General features: G+C 63.5%; 2 protein-coding genes across 2 annotated transcripts in view; both read left to right on the forward strand.

The window, feature by feature from the left end:
• Positions 1–8,065: 8,065 nt before the first annotated feature.
• On the forward strand, positions 8,066–14,314 carry AJM1 (apical junction component 1 homolog). Its single transcript, XM_026049590.1, has 2 exons — positions 8,066–8,196; positions 10,212–14,314. Exon 2 carries the CDS (start codon positions 10,275–10,277, stop codon positions 13,566–13,568), a length of 3,294 nt encoding a protein of 1,097 aa, XP_025905375.1. The 5' UTR covers positions 8,066–8,196; positions 10,212–10,274; the 3' UTR covers positions 13,569–14,314.
• Positions 14,315–15,654: 1,340 nt separating this feature from the next.
• The window catches only part of PHPT1 (phosphohistidine phosphatase 1), a 3,639-nt gene continuing 1,654 nt past the window's right edge, over positions 15,655–17,639 (forward strand). Inside the window, exon 1 of the mRNA XM_026049613.1 lies at positions 15,655–15,685. Coding sequence (XP_025905398.1) covers positions 15,655–15,685 — 31 coding nt within the window. The remainder of the gene's footprint in view (positions 15,686–17,639) is intronic.

Genomic DNA, 17,639 nt, shown 5'->3' on the forward strand with positions numbered 1-17,639 from the left:
AAAAGGATGTGTACGTGCCTGTCGTCGTGAGGAAGTTTCTGCAGGATCACACTGGTATAAATAATTCCTGTGCACATCTCTAGAGGTACCAGTGTATKTGCTTTTGGGTGTATCAGTCATCCAAAACCAAAATCAAGACCTTACGGATGAGGAGCTGCAGTTTCCTGGAGTCAAAGCCAGCCAGAGCTGCATGTTGTACAAGATCTCTGCTGGTGGAGTGAGGCAGGAGGCAGAGGAACAGATCCCACAGCATTTGTAGATGGCCAGCTTGAAGGGCCTAGCCTCCAAGCCCACCAAGGGGAGCCGTGTCCTGGGGGCTGCTGGGGGACAGACACGTCTGAGAGCTGTGCTGCCCCTGCGAGCGCCCTGCTYTTGGGTTTGGATCCCATGGGGCTCTCTGACACAGAACAGCTGGATCTTGGCACCCACTGGGCTGGCTCAAAGCTGTTCAGAGTGGGTCTTGAGAGGTGTCCTCTGGTCCCTCTGTCTTGGTCCCTCCATCTTCTTTTCCCACCCGCTGCATCTTTGCAGCCGCGGTTGCTGAGCTGTGGAGCAGGGCYCTGCAGAGCAGCCTCTGCTTTGCTTGCACCTCAGGCTGGTGTTAGARCCCACCAGGAGAAGAGGGGAGAAGGGATGTACCCGAATGTACCCAGCGTTGGGGGGAGGCTGCTAGCTGCTTTATGGGCTGCAGTTGTAGTGGGCTGGGGCTCTGTTAGTAAGTCCAGGTACAAATGGGAGTGCTGTGCCCAGCATTTGTTTTGGGAAGTGCCTCCTGCGCTACTCATCTCTGGAATAGGGAAGATCCAGCGTGACGGTTGTCAGTGACCTGTCRCTGTTGGCAGCTCCTAGTTTGTGACTTGCTGCAGCTGCTGTGACAAGACATGGGTGAGCTTGTACTCTGAGAAGAGGCTGGCACTTCGATCTGTGCAGGCTTTGCAGTGCACCTTGTGCCCACAGACATCCCTGTAGTTTCCTACCTGGAGATGATTTTGATGAGACCTTCCAGGCTGCCTGCATCTGAGTTGCTCAGAGCTGCCTCTCCCCATGGATTCATCCTGTGCAAAGGCACCCTGCTCATAGCACCCCCCTCCCAACTGCCTGAGCCCCAGGTCTCCCTAGCACAGGGGGCCATCCCTGCTTGCTGAAGCTCTCGCGGCTCTTAATCTGTTTTAATGGGTCACAAAACCCATCCCTGAAGGAGGCTCAAGCTGCTTAATGCTGCTGCTGAGCCATGTTCCCCAGCCCCACATGACAAAGCCTGTGCCAAAAGGAGCAAGTCTCGGAGACCCAGCTCGTGGCTTCATCCACCTGCTTGTCAAAACACCACATGGAAAAATAGCACGAGGACAGACTGGCTGGTCCTCAYAGCTCCCACCTCTAAAGCCACCGCATCCCCAACTCCACTCAGCTTCCAGCATCCCTGTGGAAAGGTGTCCATCCGTCTTCTACCCTGAGGCTGGGGAGCTGTCTCCTAACTGCCATCCAGATTCATTCCCCACCAGTTTATGCTTACTTGATCCTTTGCCAGCGCTCTTGTTTAAATACTGCCCTGCTCTGCTCTGAGCTCTCCATGGACAGGACTCGTGTCCCAGCTCTGCCTTGCTCTGCAGGACAGGCTGTGCCCCGGTTGCGCTAGCAGCCGTCCTTGGCACCGCTCCTGCTCTGAGTTCATTGCTCTTTGTAGCTGTGCCAGTGSAGATGAGGTCGTGCCAGGGCTCATATTAATGCTTCCCAGATAATTCGTCTCCTGCTGCATCCTGTGAYGATGGTGGCCTTTTTCACAGCTCTGTCATGCTGGTGCCTTGAAGGTGGCTGCTGGCTAAGCAACACACCAGCTCTTCCTCTTTCCATGTGATATATGGAGAAGGCCAATGCAAGGAACGCAGTGCTCTGCACTTGGAGGGATTCAGCTTCACTGTATTTCTGTTGCTTCCCTGGGGTCGGAAGAGGTGTTTCCTTGGCTTGCTGAGGTCCAGGGATGGGAACTTGCTGCTTTCCCCCCATCAGCAAACACATAAAAAGTACTGAAACTCAGGTTTTATCAGGGCACAAAAAGAGCAGGATGTAGCTTTTTGAGGAGACCAGCTGGTCAGGCAGCTCCTGACGATGCTACAAGGGCTAGGACAACCCGCAGGTGGGGTGGGCCAGGCAGAGATGGAGGGGAGCCAGGGAGCAGGAGGACATCTAAAGAACATGCTGCCCTATAGAGCTGAGTTGTCCCCATCTCACAGAGACCGTAGTGCTTGGTGTCCCTTGAGGCTGCTCCTGAGCTCGGGAATGAGCGATCCTGGGGAAATCCCGCAGTAGGATGGGCCTGCAGATGGGTTGCTGTAACCTAGCAACAGCCTCCATCGTGGCATCATGCAATTAATCCAGCGTCCGCTCAATGTGCTGCCTGGAGATACCAAAGCAAGTGGTTGAGCCTTTGTTAGGTGTGGGTTTGGCTCCAAAACACCCTTGGCATCACGGGCATGTTGTACATGTTCCAAGCCCTAGGTTGGCTCATGGGGAATTTCTGGTAGTCATCTTACAAGGGCTTCCCATTGAGGTTGCTGAGGAGTCACTGAGCCCTTGGGCCATATAGACTCAGGCAGGTCTGGCCGCTTTGGGAAAGGCCAAGGAGTTCCCTTAACCCGTGAGGGCTGGTGCTGGACAGGCTGGAGCAGCCTGCAGGAAACCAAGAGGATTCCCCGTAACACGACCCAGAGATGTTACTTGTTCACATGTGCTGTGCCTGGAGCTGTGCAAGGGCCAGCCTCTGCCCACACACAAAGCTCATAACTAAGCTCTGCATCACTGGCAGGGTCTGATTTAAGCAAGAGAAGGAGGGGGAAACCTTCTAGTGAGGCTTTCCATAATAGCGAGAAGACAGTGGGTGGCTCTCAGCTCCGCACTGCGAGATGCCGGTGTCCAAGCGGCTCCCTTGCAAGCTTCTGCGCACGGCCAGCAGCAGCCCCCATGCCGGAGAGCAAGGCAGGTGCTGCCCACAGCCGTCACCGCGGCCGTGAGCAGTGCCCGGTGTCGGAGTTCACCAGGCCAAGGCTGCAGACGTCCTGTGGGCAGGAGGGCAGAACCCCCTGCCCTGCACAGTGACCTCCAGCCTGCCCAGACTCAGGGCCGCCCCAGAGCTGCTCTGCTGCCGTGGGGTCCCCAGGGAGCTGTAGTGCCCTGCCCTGCTTGGCTGTCTGCCAAGGACAGGGGGATACCTTGCTGGGAATAAGTAACCCGGAACAGATAGGAATCCCCACCATAAATGGCCCAGAGCAAGAGGATACCACAAGCGCAGCACACGCACAGGGCAAAGTTGCAGGGAAGCAGTCCTGGGGCTGGGCAGGGAGGTGCTGCCGCCCCACAGCCCCTGCGGGCTCTGCTCGMCGGGCTCAGGGAGGGAGGTACCCAACGCGGAGCTGGGTGGGAGCAGGTGACAGGAGACTTGGGCAGCCTCTGACAGCACCTCCGCGCCTTGGCCGGGCTGCGCATGCGGACACACTGGAGGAGACTGGAAAAGTGGCCCCCACCTGGAGGAAAGCTCCAGGCTGGCGCTTTTCTTGCACGGCCAACCTGAGTGCCCCCTTTGCCAGGCGCTGCTGCAGCAGGTCCTGTGTCCGTACGTGCCCTGCCGGCCAGCCAGGGGCCCAGCGAGCTGAGGGCCGGGACAAGCCTGGGCCTGCGTTGCCGTGAGCGGCAATTGCACTGCCAAGGCAGGCAGCACCAGGACAGGTCCCCCAGGGCGCTGGGTGCTGAGGCCACCCAGCTGGGTGCCCCATGGAGTGAGGCAGCCCGCTTGCTGCCCCCTCACTGCCCCACCAAGGCACCGCCATATGTGTTTGGCACGCTGAGCCCCGGGCCTGAGCCACCCACACACCCTGGAGACAACGCAACGAGCCCGTCGGGCCTCAGCTCTCCGGCTGGCACGCGGGCCAGTGGCAGGCGGCCCCGCAGATGGAGCCGAGCGGCAGGGGCTGCGGGAGGAGGAAGCCGAGGGCAGCGGGAAYGGCCAGCTCGGCAGCCGGTGACTGCTTCCAGCTGGGAGGAAAATGAAAGCGCCGAGAGCGGGTGCCGAGCGCCRCGCTGAGCCCTCACCCCGGCACCTGGCACTGCCGGAGCCTCTTCGTGACAGGGGCTTCTGCCCAGGCGCGGGGAGGAGCCTGCTCTGGCAAGCATCGCTCTGCAACGCAGAGTACTGCCATGCTCAACACACGTAATGCGGCTCAGCCTTGCCTCCACGGGCTCTCTGGAGTGTTAGGGGTGTGTGGCAGCAGACAGGGAATATCCAAATGCTCCCACCAGTGCAGGTGCACGGGAAGAGCCAGGGATGCCGCAGGCCGGCTCCACAGAGACATGTGCGCACGCAGGTGCCGCCGTCGTGGTGCAAAGGCCCCGTGCGTGGCCGCGTGGGCACAGGCGGCCRGCAGCTGCTCCCAGCGTCACAGCAGGATGGAGAGCAGAGGATCCCGGCCCCAGAGGACTGGAAACAGCAAATCCCGAACGGCATCCTCGGTGCAGAGGCATGTAGAGGACAGGCGGCTTCCTGCCCTGCTCCAGCCTCTGTGTGGGGCTGCGTTGTCACCCTGGCCACCTCCCTGCCTGCCCTGGCCAGTGCCCAGCACTGGGAGCCACTTGTACTGCTGGCCACGGCCACCTCCAGGGATGCCTCCTGGGAGCTTCCAAAGTCTGCAGAATTGGAAGGGGAAGATGGGGGAAACAGGCAGGAATACTGGCGTTGGGGAGATCACAGATTGGAAAGCATCCGGCGCCGCTGGATTTGTCCATCTCTCGGACCTCTTGGCTTTGCTTTGGAGTTGGGGTCTGTCCCGTAGCTGCCCGGGTGTTACCACAGTGAGCACCATGGCCTGGGTGTCCCCACATCCCCAGGGAGGCTCAGGCCACACAGACCCCATCTTCCTGGCAGAGCTTGGGGACAGCCCTGGGCCTGGTGCTGAGCCAGGACACAAGCACAGCCAGACACCATCGAGGACACGGATGGGGCTCCACGGAACAGGCAGCGCCCACAGGGAACTGAGACGTGTCACCCGTGAGCTGAGCTAACCCACCCCCCCCATCGTGTTTCTCTAGAAACGGGCACGGGCGCCGCAGGTGCTGACAGAGCCCACGGCAGCCACCACTGCCACCGGGATACAGGTCTGGGAAGGTGTGTGGAGCCGGTGAGGAAGCCGCTGGGAGGCTGGGGGGAGAWGGGGGAGGCGGCAGGGGAACAAGGGGGCTCCCAAACGGCCTCACCGGGCGTCTCTCACCGAGTGGGTGCTGCCAGAGTGGGTGCGCACGGATGGGCAGGCAGGGAGGGATGCGGGGATGCAGGGAGGCATGCGGGGATGCAGGGAGGGATGCGGGGCGGAGGGATGGCGACGGCGATGGGGAGAGCGGGCCGGGGCCGGCGGGCGAGCGGAGCAGGGGGAGCCGAACCGAACCGAGGGGATTCGAGCCGGCGGGCGGGCGGGGCGGTGCCGGGAGGAGGCTCCCGGTCCCGGTCCAGCCCGGCCCCGGCCGCTAACTCCGCCTGCCGTATTTATGGGAAAACAAGCGGCGGCGGAGCCGGGCGGCCGTGGCGGAGCGCCGAGCCGGGTAGATCCGAGCCGGGTAGATCCGAGCCGGGTAGATCCGAGCCGGGTAGATCCGAGCCGAGCCATGGGCGGCAGGGCGGCGGGCCGAGCCTAGCGGCGGCGGCGGGGATGCGGCGGGGGGGCCGCCGGGGCGACGGGCGCGGAGCAGGTAAGGGGGGGGCCGGGGCCTGTCGCGCCGCCGGGGCACCCCGGGCCTTCCCCCCGCGCCACCACCCCCGGGCCTGGCTCCGTGTCCCCCCGGGCCGAGTCATCCCTCGGTGTCTCCCCGCCCCCGGCGGGACCATCCTGCCGTGTCCCCGCTCCCCCAGGAGCCGTTCCTGCCAGCCCCCCCCCGCTCTCATCCCCGTGCCGAGTCATTCCCCCCAGCCCCGCGGGCCGCGTCCCTGCCGGGCCGGGCCGGACCGGGCCATCCCCCCGGGCACCCGTGTTCGCTGCCGCCGGCCCGGCCCGAGCTGAGCTCCCAGTGCGGCCCAGCGGGCCCGGGCCCCTGCGCAGCGGGCGGGTGGCCGGGACCGCCGCCTGCAGCCCCGGGGCATCCCCGCATCCTGCCCGCAGCCGCCGGGGCCGCCGCGCGGCAGGTGCCGGGCCCGGGGCCCGGGGGAGCCCCGCCGAGGCAGCGCGGCCGGCCCGGGGGGCAGCGCAGGSGGATAAGGCGGGGGGCGCAGGGCGGCTGGGGCAGCGTGGGGGGCAGCGCAGCAAGGGGTGCACGGGGCAGCGCTGGGGCCGGGTGCCCACGGRGCCACCCACAGCACCCAGTACCCCGCAGAGCGTGCCGGGGGCTCAGGCCGCGGAGCGGGTGCTCCCTGGCACGTGAGGCCCCGTCGCTCCCCGAACGTGGGGCAGTGAGAGGCGGCACGTGCACGTGCTTGGGGCAGTGCTGGGCGCGCAGAGCTTTGCGAGCTGGAGAGCCCGTGCACAGGCAGCGTGAGCTGTCAGAGCGCTCTTGATGCACCCACAGCGCACAAGCCAGTGCTCTAATGCACAGGAAGCTGCCGGGCGCTCCAGGGCGCTCCTGCAGCGCCCTGGGCACCGTGCGCATGGCATGCACTGCCAGTGTGATCAGTGCAGGCGAGCCTTGGGGTGGCAGCGCAGACGCAGCAAGGTGCTGGCAGTGCGTGCACAGGGTGTGCACAGCAGTGCACGTGCAGTGCGCACTGCCAGCACCTTCACTGTGCACACGCGGCTGTGCATAGGCAGCGAGCAGTGCGGAGTGGCAGGCTGTGCCCTGGCAGCACAGTCAGTGTCGTGTGTGCATGGGCAGTGCGTGGGGCTGAGCATCAGCRCGCAGTGCACAGGCAGTGTGCATGGGGCAGCACAGAGGTGCAGCCCCGAGCACGGAGCAGTGCCTAGCCGTGCGCTCAGCGCGGTGCAGAACAGGACACTGTCAGTGCCCAGGCACATCCTGGCAGTGCCCACAGGCTCTGTGCTCCCAGGGTCCGTGGGCAGCACAGTGCAGCCAGGTAGGGCCCTGCTGCAGGCACCGTGCACGCGGCTAGTGACCCAGTTGCTCAGCCGTCCCCTTGGGCCCTCTCCTTGCAGGGCAGCCCGGGTCATGCATGCAGCAGTGCCCTCGCCGCGCTCACGCCAACGTGGAGCTCGCCTGCCTCGCAGCCAAGGCGGGCTCCCTGCGCCGTGTCCCTGGAGCAGCGCTCTGCAGCGGGGCCCTGGGGCAGTGGGTGATGGCAGGGAGGGCTGTTTCATGGGATAGGGCTATTTGCTGGGTAGGAAAGGGCAGGTGCCAGAGGGGATGGAGCCAGCTGAGTGTTGGGTGCCCAGGGGCAGTGCACTGGCAGCGCAGGTCCTGTTGGGGTCGACGTGTTGGAGAGTTATGTCAGGCAGAGATATCTGTGCATCATGCACACCCCATGGGATCTGACATAGAGGGGGCTGAGAGATCAGTGCCCAGCAAGGGCACAGGCAGGCAGGGCTTGYGGGGAGAGCAGGGCCCTGCTCATCGGGCAGAGCGAGAGCAGGCGCAGGCGCCCCGCTGGCCCATGGGGCACTGGGCACCCTGCCCCAGGGGCCGCGTGCCCTCCCTGCCCTGCAGCACCCACCCGCCTCCCACGCGGGAGCCCCCGCAGCGCTCGGGCGCTCGCGAGCGGCACCGGCCTCCCCCGCCGCTCCRCACGGGAGGGAAGAGTTCCGAGAAACCATGGCAACCCCACGCAGCGCAGGGATGCCAGCGCCGCGGAGCCCTCGCCCCCGGCGGGCGGCTCGTGCAGCCCTCCCGGGTGCCTTGCACGGGGGTGGRCATGGCGAGCACACGTGTCCCTTCCGCAGGGACAGTTGGGTGCAGTTGGGCTAAGCAATGATGGGGCTGGATGCTGTTGCATGAGGCAGCTGACCCCAATCCAGGTCAATCTTCCTGGTCACAGCTTGGGTAACAGCGGTGTCCCCCCCTGCAGCGGCCTTTGCTCAGGCATCTCGTACTGCAGTTACAGTGCCCCAGGTGGCCTTGGCACCGCAACACTGGTACCAGGTCACCTGCCCATGTGGGCCCGGGTTTCCGGGATTCCTCATGTGCTTCTGTCGTTTTGCAGCGCTGGAATGGAGCCACTGCAGGGCCCTCTGCCAGCTCTGCCTACCCACCCCATCCCTGCTGCCACCGGACCAGGTAGGACCTTGGGAGCCTGGGCCAAAGCATGATTGCCTGCCTGCCGAGTGCCAGGCCCCGCGGGGATGGGCTTCCCCCTGGTCCCGGCACCTCTGCTCTGGGAAGGAGACAGCATCTACCCCAGCATGAGGGGCTTCCTCCCTGGCCCCGAGTCCTCCCAGCTGACGCCCAGCAAGCCCAAATGCTTGTGACCCAGCGGAGTCCTTGCAGCTCTGCCACTACGGGGCCRAACCTGCTGCCTCCTGCCCTGGCTCCTGCTGGGTCCCTATCTCCTCCTAGCAGACTCCCAGAAGGGAGCTCCAAACCACCTCCAGCATCCCTGGGAGCAGGTTTCCGATGCAAGTCATGAGGCTCTGGCTTCAGCAGCTGCTTTGGGTGGTCTCCATGCTGCAGGTAGCTGGGGGCACATGTGCACCCAAAGGTGCTGCACCCCAAAACGCAGCTCCTGGCCTTTTCCAGACTGGCAGCAAGCTCTTCCTGGTACGGGATGCCCCAAGCCYTTCCCCATGTCCAGATCCCTGGCATGGCTTCCTCCAGCCGCACCAGCTCCAGCCCCCTCTCAGCTTCAGTACAAGACAGGTCTTTACCAAAGTAAAGAGCTGGGAACAGTCTCTACAAGTGAAAAATAAACCCGCCTCCTCCATGTAGTCGATACTGCTTCTTGCTGAATAAAGTCTGTTCCTTTTCTCCCTCAACATGTTCCCTGTGGTCCTCTGCTTCTGTTTAAAGTGAAATGCATTTTGATGGCTTTTGCCTTGTACCTTTATTTATCAAATAGCCAGCTCTCAACCTGTGCTGTGGGCCCTCTTGGTCAGGCAGCCAAGAAAATTATCCTCAGGATCTTAGGTAACTTAAAGCAACCTGGGTATCACCTGGTGAGAGAAAAGCTAGTCGTAYGTATGCTCTGGGCAGATCATGGTCTCAAGGGGCCGATAGCCACCAATCCTTTGATCYTCTGCTTGTCTTCTCCCCATATCTGCTTGAGGCCCCCTGGACCGTATGGATGGCAACCTTCATCATAGACACATCACATGAGTGGAGGCCCCCTGTCCCGAGGGCTTGCTCTGCTCTGCAACGTGCGTGGAGCGGGTGATGGAGGTCCTGCATGGGGTTGGGGCTTCAGCCACAGTGTCCCTCTGGTTGAGCCATGATGGTCTGGATGGACCCTAGGGAGCAATGCGGACACAAGCAAGACCGATGTCACTTCAGAGCGGTGTCCCCAGATAGTGCATCTGCCCCAGGGAAGGGACGCAGCTCCAGGTCCTCCAGCAAAGGTTGTCCCCAGGGCTGCATGGCTTCATGGCCATGGCAGTTGGTGTTCACAGTCACCTGAATGCTGAGCAATGCTCCCAGGTGTCCCACGTGCCTCGTGATGCTCTGTTGCATGCAGCTGTTGCACCGAGTGTGCTGAGATGAGGACACCTGCGCTTCCAGGAGGCCCCACAGCTGCTCCRATGGTCACAACGGGCTGCCAGGCACAAGTTCCCTTTACTTTAAGGAAAGAGATCCCTTTGCTGGTTCCATTCACCCTGTTCAAAGCTGTCCATGATGCCGCTGGGGATACCTGCAGCCTCCRCAAACCAGGACGGAGCCTGTTCTGGGGGCCCTCCGAAGTGGTTCTGGCTCTGCCCAAGTCCCATGTCCTGACTCTGGGGACCAAGCGCCCACCGTGGTCACGGGTTCCTCTCCCGAGGATAGAGATGAGCACACTCCCCACTGCCCCTTCACCTCCATAGAGGCTCATCAGGCCTGCAGTCAACCTCTTGTACAGTCATTATTTGCACTCTGGCTTTGGAGCCTGCCAGAAATGCAGCTTTCAGCTTTTCTCCACTAGGCTCAGGCTCCTGAAAGCACCTGTGGAAGCCGAGACTTCCCTAATGCCCCCAGCTCAGAAGAGTGGTCAGAAAAMCTCCCTGGGCCAAGCAGCATCGGGTTGTATCCTGTGTCTTCACAGCTCCCCTGCGGTCCCTGCCGGGCCCGGCTGGGATTTAGGCCCCTTCTCTGTTCTCTTGCAGGGCCAGCTGCCTTCCTCTGAGGCACTCTGAAGGGGAGCTGGCTAGAGCAGAGCCACTTTTAAGATGACACGAACCGACCCGCCTGACATACTGGTGTCTACGGTGTACCAAGACATAAAGGTGGCGGCCGCAGCCCCCAGGGATTCGATCGTCTGCCAGCCCTTGGCACGATGTGACGCCTTCATGTCTGCGTCCCTGCCCCGCGACTCGCAGCCCTTCAACAAGCGCCACTGCAGGAGCTTCGACTTTCTTGAGTCGCTCGACGACCAGCTGGGCGCCCCTGCGCCCATGGAGCGCCCCGGCCTGCGCCCGGGCACCCCGGAGCCGACGCGCCGCGCGCCGCCCAAGCCGGACGCTTACGCCGGCCGGAACGTGGCGGCGGCGAGGGAAGGGCCCAAGGAGCCATCGGCTCGGGGCGAGGCGAAGCGGCGAGCCCGCTCCAAGAGCGCGCCCCGGGTGAAGACCACCCTCACGCCAGTGCCCATCGCAGTGGCGGCGTCGCCGCCGGTGGCGCGGCGCGGGCGCGAGGCGCTGCGGGCGTCGAGGGAGGCGGCCCGCAGGGAGCCCTCGCCGCGCCGCGACGGCGCCTACACGCCCCGGCGCCCGCTGGCCAACGAGGTGCACCCCATCAAGCTGCAGCCGCAGCGGAGCAGCGCCAGCCGCATCTCGCCGCTCTGCGTCAGCAGCAACTGCTTCGAGGAGGCGCCGGGCATCGCCAAGGTGGCCGCCAGCCCCCATGTCAAGTGCCGGGTGGACATCAAGCCCGACGAGGCGGTGCTGGTGCACGCGGCGCGCAGCCTCAAGGCGGCGCAGAGCCGGCAGGAGCCGCCGGGCTGGCCGCGGGTGCCCGGCGCGCCGCGCGGCCTGGCGGTGCCGGGCAGCAGGCAGGTCTCCATGTCGCGCACGCCCACCCCCAGCGACTCGTACAGCGGCGAGCACCCGCTGCTGCCCTACCCTGGCGAGTACTATGAGGCCGACCCGCGGGGCCTGGCCTACCAGACGGTGCCGGTGCCCTCCTCGCGCGACTACAGGGAGTACCCCGAGCGGGGCTGCATGACCTTCGCGGCCCCCAGCGTCCCCACCAAGTTCTTCTACGCCGAGGAGCCCGTGCGGTGCCCCAGCCCGGCCATGCCCCTCAAGAGCTCTGGCTACATGAGCTACCCCTACCCCCGGCGCCACGGCCCCCCGCAGCACTTCTACCCCGAGGAGCCAGCCAAAGTGAACGTCCACACCGTCCCGCCCCGCACCCTGTACGTGGAGGAGGCACGGAGCTACCCCATCCAGGAGCCCCCCGCCCACGCTTTCTACGGCGATGACCCTCGCTTCTATGCGCCCCGCGGCACTCCCATGAAGACGCTCTACTCTGAGGATGCCAGGACATACCCTGCCCTTGGTTCTTCTGCTAGGGTCTTCTACGCTGAGGATTACGGCAAGTATCGGGAGCGGGAGGCCATTTCACGGACATGTCCCCTTCCCCGCAGCACCCAGCCCTTGCACTTCAGTGACTGGTACTGCCCGGAGCGGAGCACGCTGCCCTATCAAACCTTGCAGGTGTCGCGGTTCGCGCCACAGCCACCCGGGCGCGAGGCCATGCTCTCCTCCTGGCACGCCAGCTACAGCACAAACCCCCCGCGGCTGGGCAGGGAGAGCCAGCACTACTCCAAATCCTGGGACAACATCCTGACGCCCCTGGTCCGCCGGGAGGACCCCCTGCTCYGCGGGCGCAGCTATGAGAACCTGCTGGCCCAGGAGCAGCAACGTGCCTTATCCCCCGACGACCGGCGGCAGCCGGTGGTGATCAACCTGTCCAGCTCGCCCAAACGCTATGCTGCCCTGTCCCTCTCGGAAAACTCCCTCATCGAGAGGGTGCACGCAGACGGCGGCCGCTACCCCATGGGCCGCTCCTGGTACGTCACGCCAGAGATCACCATCACCGACAACGACATCCGCGCCAACGGCCTCGGCAAGAGCGAGAGACGCTCGGCCAGCTGGGAYGTGCTGGACTCGGGGCGGGAGGGCAACTGCCCTTATGCTGTGCCCTACCAACCAGACCCTGTCACCAAAGAAAGTGCCCAAAGCAATTCGGCCCGTCAGCGCAGCCTGGAGCAGCTGGACGAGCTCATCACCGACCTGGTCATCGACTACAAGCCAGCACCCAGCAACCGCGCCGGTGACAGAGACAGCCTCGCTGACCAGCTCAAAAAGCTCATCAACAGCAGCGCCCCGGGCCAYGCCAGGAAAATGGAGGCCAGGAAGGCCCCTGCCTGCACGCCTGAGGGAAACCGGCCCATGAAAGAGCAGCCAGGCCCCAGCTCTTTCTGCAATGACCCTCGCCGCGAGCAGGGCAGCCACGGGCTGCCCGCATCTATCTCCAGCAGCAGCTTTGAGAAGCACCTGGACAACTGTTCTCCAGACCTGAGCGCTGAAGAGGACGACATGATGATGTGCTCGAATGCCAAGTGCCGGCGGACRGAGACCATGTTCAATGCCTGCCTCTACTTCAAGTCTTGCCACAGCTGCTACACTTACTACTGCTCCCGAAACTGCCGCCGCGAGGACTGGGACACACACAAAGAGAGCTGTGTCTATGGGCGTGTTGGCAGCATCTGCCGCCATGTGCTGCAGTTCTGCCGGGAGAACGTCGAGGTGCACAAGGCCTTCTCGCGCATCGCCAAGGTGGGCTACCTCTCCCGGGGACGTGGCGTGCTCTTCTTGGGCTTCCCGAACTCGGGCTCAGCAGAGAACTTCCTCCAGTTTGGCTTGGAGAGCTTGCTGATGTCCCCCACATACCTATCTCTGCGGGAGCTGGAGAGCTACTCTGATAACCTAGGGGAATACGCCCGGGAGCTGCGGGAGACTGGCAACCAGTATGACCCCGATGAATGTTTCCTCTTGAATGTAACTGTGGCCGTTGCCCAAAAAGTGCCAGAGAGGCCATCTCCGAAGATCCAGGTGCCAACGGTCAGGAAATATGCCAAGGTGGCCTTAGCCTCGTCCAGCCCTGAGAAGAAGATCTTGAAGAAAGAGCGGGACATGGAGACCTTGATCCTGACCCCACCACCTGGCACGGCAGACATTGACAAGGAGGGGGAGGAAGGGCGCAAGGCACGGGAGGTCTGCTTCATCAACATCCAGCGGGAGCTGCGCATCCGCGGTGTCTTCCTGCGCCACGAGTTCCCCAAGATCTACGAGCAGCTCTGCGACTTCGTGGAGAGCAACAAGCGCTTCACCCCCACCACCATCTATCCCATTGACAAGAGGACAGGCAAGCAGTTCATGTGCATGATCATGGCTGCCTCGGAGCCCCGCACCCTTGACTGGGTGGCCAGCCCCAATCTCCTGGACGACATCATGTGAATGGAGCCCTGGGGCCACCTCCAGTGGCCCCTTACTTATTCCCCTTTGTAGATATGTGTTTCTCATGGGCACACTGATGCAGTGGGGCTGGATAGCCCTCTTGCTCCCTGTCACGCATTTTGGTGCCGGTGCTGGGGGAGCGTGAGGGACGGATGCTGCCATGGAGGAGTCCATGGAGCGTTGTGAGTCACCAGCGTTTGCTGGATCCTGAGCTGCTGCGATCCTGGGGCCCTATCTGGGCTGGCGGAGACGTGTSGGGTAGTGGGACCTTAGGTGAGGTCTTTCATGGAGCACAGGTCATTGGYGGCCCCCAGAAAACATCTGGGCAAGTCTTCCCAGAGCCCACTCTGGGTGGTGGGCTGGTGAACCAGCACTCGGCCAGGGTGCTGCCCCAGCCTCAGCCCTCCCCCTGACCACTAGACAACACGGCTACCTCTACGCAAGTGTGGCCAGAGCAAGCACTTGGGCCCTCTGTGGCTACCCACACGCTACTGCCTGCTCCAGGGAGCCGGAGCAGGWCCCAGGGGCATCTTCAGCAGCACCAGGGTCAGGAGGGCACCTGTAGAGCACCTCAGAGCTGCTGAGGATGTACAAAGCCTGTGGTGTTGCTGGTAGCCCTGCATGGGCTCTGGATACCTGGCAGGGGCCCTATACAGTTTCCAGGGAGCATAGAGGCCCTTTTCCTGGARCATTTCAGCATCCTGAGCAAGTTACCATAAAATTTGTTGACACAGCAGGGATGCTGTAAGATATCCTTCAAGTGACAGGCTCTCTAGGGTCTTTGGGTACAAGGTACTTTATATGGTCCGTATATGCTCAGCGGGGTCTCTGTGGATGCAAACCCGCGTGTTAACCCGGGTGCAGGGTACGACACCGGTGCTGTGGCCCCTGTGTGTCCAGCACAGGGTGCTGAGCCAGGCCTGAGCCCGGGGTGCCAGAGGAGGGCAGCTTGCAGACATGATGCTGTTGTGGACCCCTCTGTGCTTCAGCACACGGGGCACGGGGCCTGCGCGGGGCACTGCGGGCAGCACAGCGGGGGAGCACGGCCCGGGAAGGGTGCTCGTGCCCCTGCCGCRTCCCCATCCGCCCCTCTGCAGAGYGGCCTGGGTGTCTGCCAGCCTCTGCCTCTGCGAGGGCTGCCTGGCACTCACACCCGCTCTGAGGGATCTCCACAGTCCCTGCAAGGTTTGGATGCCCCGTGATGGAAGGGGACCTGGCTCTTACCCTGCTGGCTCTGCCCAGCAATGCTGGCCCTCCCACATGCGCTCCCATGCCCGGGCACACCGGAGGGTCCAGGGTGGGGAGGTGAGGGGGGGATCCCTCTCCGTGCCCGCTCTCTGCAGAGCGTCCTCGCTGTTCARCCAGGGTCACTCTCCACACCGCAGATGGGCACAGGCCCCTTTTCCAGCTGCTCCAAGGTTTCCACAACTGACCCATTTTGCCGGGCAGCCCCAGCACCCCGGCGAGATGCTGCCCGCTGCGGCAGTCCCCTTGGCTTGGAGGAGGCTCTGACATCTGCCCCCGAGCCTGGAGCTGGGCACGGGCCAAGCCAGGATACCATGTTCCCAAGCTGTCAGCAGAAGCAGCTGGAGCAGGGAGAAGATCCCCGGCATCACAAACTCCAGCACAGCCAGGGACTCCAACAGCCTTCAAGGAAGGACATGGCATGAGCTGGGGCAGGGCTGCCCCTTCCTCCCTCCCATGCATGGGGCAATTGCCCTGGAACCAGAGGGCAGCAGGGGCAGCTGCTGTGAGATATGGGCCAGGAACAAGGGGGAACAACTTTCACCCTCCACTTCTTGCTGTCCAGCCCCACTTTTGGATACCCTGCCCATTTCTCAGTCCCAAATCCTAGCTGCTGGATCAGGGTGGAGGGTAGGGATGTGTCAGGGGACAAGGAGGCCATCAGGGCTTCATCTCACCCGTTCTCAGCACAGCCCTGGGCAGCAGGCTGCCCAATCACCCCTGTCTTCATCGCTGACCCCAATTCGGCAGCCAAACAGGACTAAGTGCCCCCTTCACCTCCCTGCAGGGTTGTCCTAGGCCTGGGCTAGCAGCCTGGAGCCCTCTCTGTCCTGGCTTGGCCATGGGGGAGCAGGGGCTCTGCAAAGCCACAGGTGAGGGCAGTGCCCAAGGGGAAGGAGCCAAGGGTGCCCTGTCCCTGCCTCCCTTTGCCTCTGGAAAGGGATGATGCCAACACTCACAGGCATGGTGGGAGATGTGAGAGAGGGCAGGTCTCATCCCTTTGGTAAAGTCTGTGAGAGGTCAGTGCCTCAGTTTCCCCATCTGGGCGCTTGGGAACACCTATTTCTGCAGGGCCAGCAGCGGAGACCTCCCCGCTTGCTTAGTGCTAGCAATAAGCRACATCCTTCGTGATGCTGCCCTGGGAGAGCAGGCAGCACCCTGGGGAGGGTTGGTGCAGGGCTGCAGGGCAGGTTTCCCTCCTTGCCACAAAACTGAKGCTCAATCCCTGCCTCCGAGGATGTTTCACCCTCTTCTGCCCCTACCTGGCACTCTGGCACTTTTTCTGGGCATGATTTCTCCAGGGTGCTTCGTGTGCCTTGGATAGACAGGGGGCTAGGGCGGCTCTGCAGGGCCCTCCCGGGGAGCCTCGGTGCGCCAAGGCTGTGCCCAAGTGGATCCAGGCTGGGCCCCGCGCACGGGGCTGCTCGTGCCCTTGGCGGCAGCACGGCCGGTCCTGCCGCGGGCAGGCGCCAGCAGCCCGTGCGGGCAGCCTGCGAGCCGGGTCTCGGGTAGAGGAGACGGAGCGGCCGCGGGTCGCGGTGYGGGGGCATGGCGGGAGGCAGGTAGTGAACAGCACCCCGAGGCTGCGCCCCTCGCTGCAGCGGGGTCCCCGTGCCGGGCTGGAGGCGCTGGAGCCCGGGCACCCAGCACGGCGGCGCGGGAGCCGGCACGTCCCGCCCGGCAGCCCGGCCGGTGGGCACGGCCCCCGTGCGCCCCGCGCTGCTCAGGCTCTCGGTGACCGCTCGGTTTCCAGCCTCACGCCTGCGGCCGAGGGGCGGCTCTTGTCCCCGCCGCACCTGATTGCTCCCCAAAACGGTGACTTCTCCGGCCATGGCCGGCAGCGGTGCCAGAGGCCCCTCCAGCCCCTACCCCTTCATCTGCCGGGGGCCTGTGCGGGCTCTAAGCCCACTCCGTGGCCGCCCTCGAGTGGCTGCTCTGCTCCCCTGACGCCCAAGTGGCCACGGAGCCTCTGAACCGTCCCCCGGTTTCTCCATTCCTTCTTCCAGCTGAACACAACAAGGAGTAAATTAAAGAGACTGAAACTGCATCACCACAGTGAGGCGCCTGGGAAGCCTTCCCTGAACTAGGACAGAGCTCCTTCATATGTGCATGTCTATTTATTTCCTTTTGTTCTTTTTTATTATTTATTTACTTATTGTTCTGTTTTTAAATGATGTGTGACGCGGACGAGCCGTGCACCACGTCTCCCCGCGTGCCGGGCGGAACTAGGTCCGTATTTTCTCATGTCTCGGTGTGCAAGCCCCGCCGGCGCCCYGCGGCCCAGCCTGACGAGATATACCCGTGAGGAGAGCTCTGTTTCTTTGGAAGCACCATAAAGTCTAACTCGAATGTACCGGCCCTGCCTGCCGCCCCTCCTTGCTCGCGCCCCGGGCTTGCGCTCCRAGGGGAGGGATGGCGGCCGCGGGGCGAAGAGCCCCGGTCCCCGTGACGGGGCCGCAGGGTGGGCAGAGACCCCGTGCGCTGCCCCGTGGCCCCCGTGCCCACGCAGGGCAGTGGGCACAAGGCACTGAGGGGACCCCACATTTTGGAACCCCTCCCCCAGCCCATGGTGCCGCCCTTTAGATATCTGCCCTCCCTTTCCTGACAGGGAGAAACGCTCTTCCCTGCCAGCTCTTCCCTTTAAGACAGGTGCCAGCTCCTTTAGGAGCGGCGTCCTTYCCTTTAARAACGGCRCCGGCCCCTTTAAGAACGGCGCCGGCCCCTTTAAGACCGGTTCCGGTGCTTTTTAAGGACGGCGCCGGCTCCTTTAAGATCTGCGCCCGCCCCTTTAACCCGTGGCGCTGTTGTGATTGGCGGCGCTGCCGG

The sequence above is a fragment of the Nothoprocta perdicaria genome, unplaced genomic scaffold, assembly GCF_003342845.1.
Source record: "Nothoprocta perdicaria isolate Ctin4 unplaced genomic scaffold, notPer1 scaffold_6, whole genome shotgun sequence".
Taxonomy (NCBI): Eukaryota; Metazoa; Chordata; class Aves; order Tinamiformes; family Tinamidae; genus Nothoprocta; species Nothoprocta perdicaria.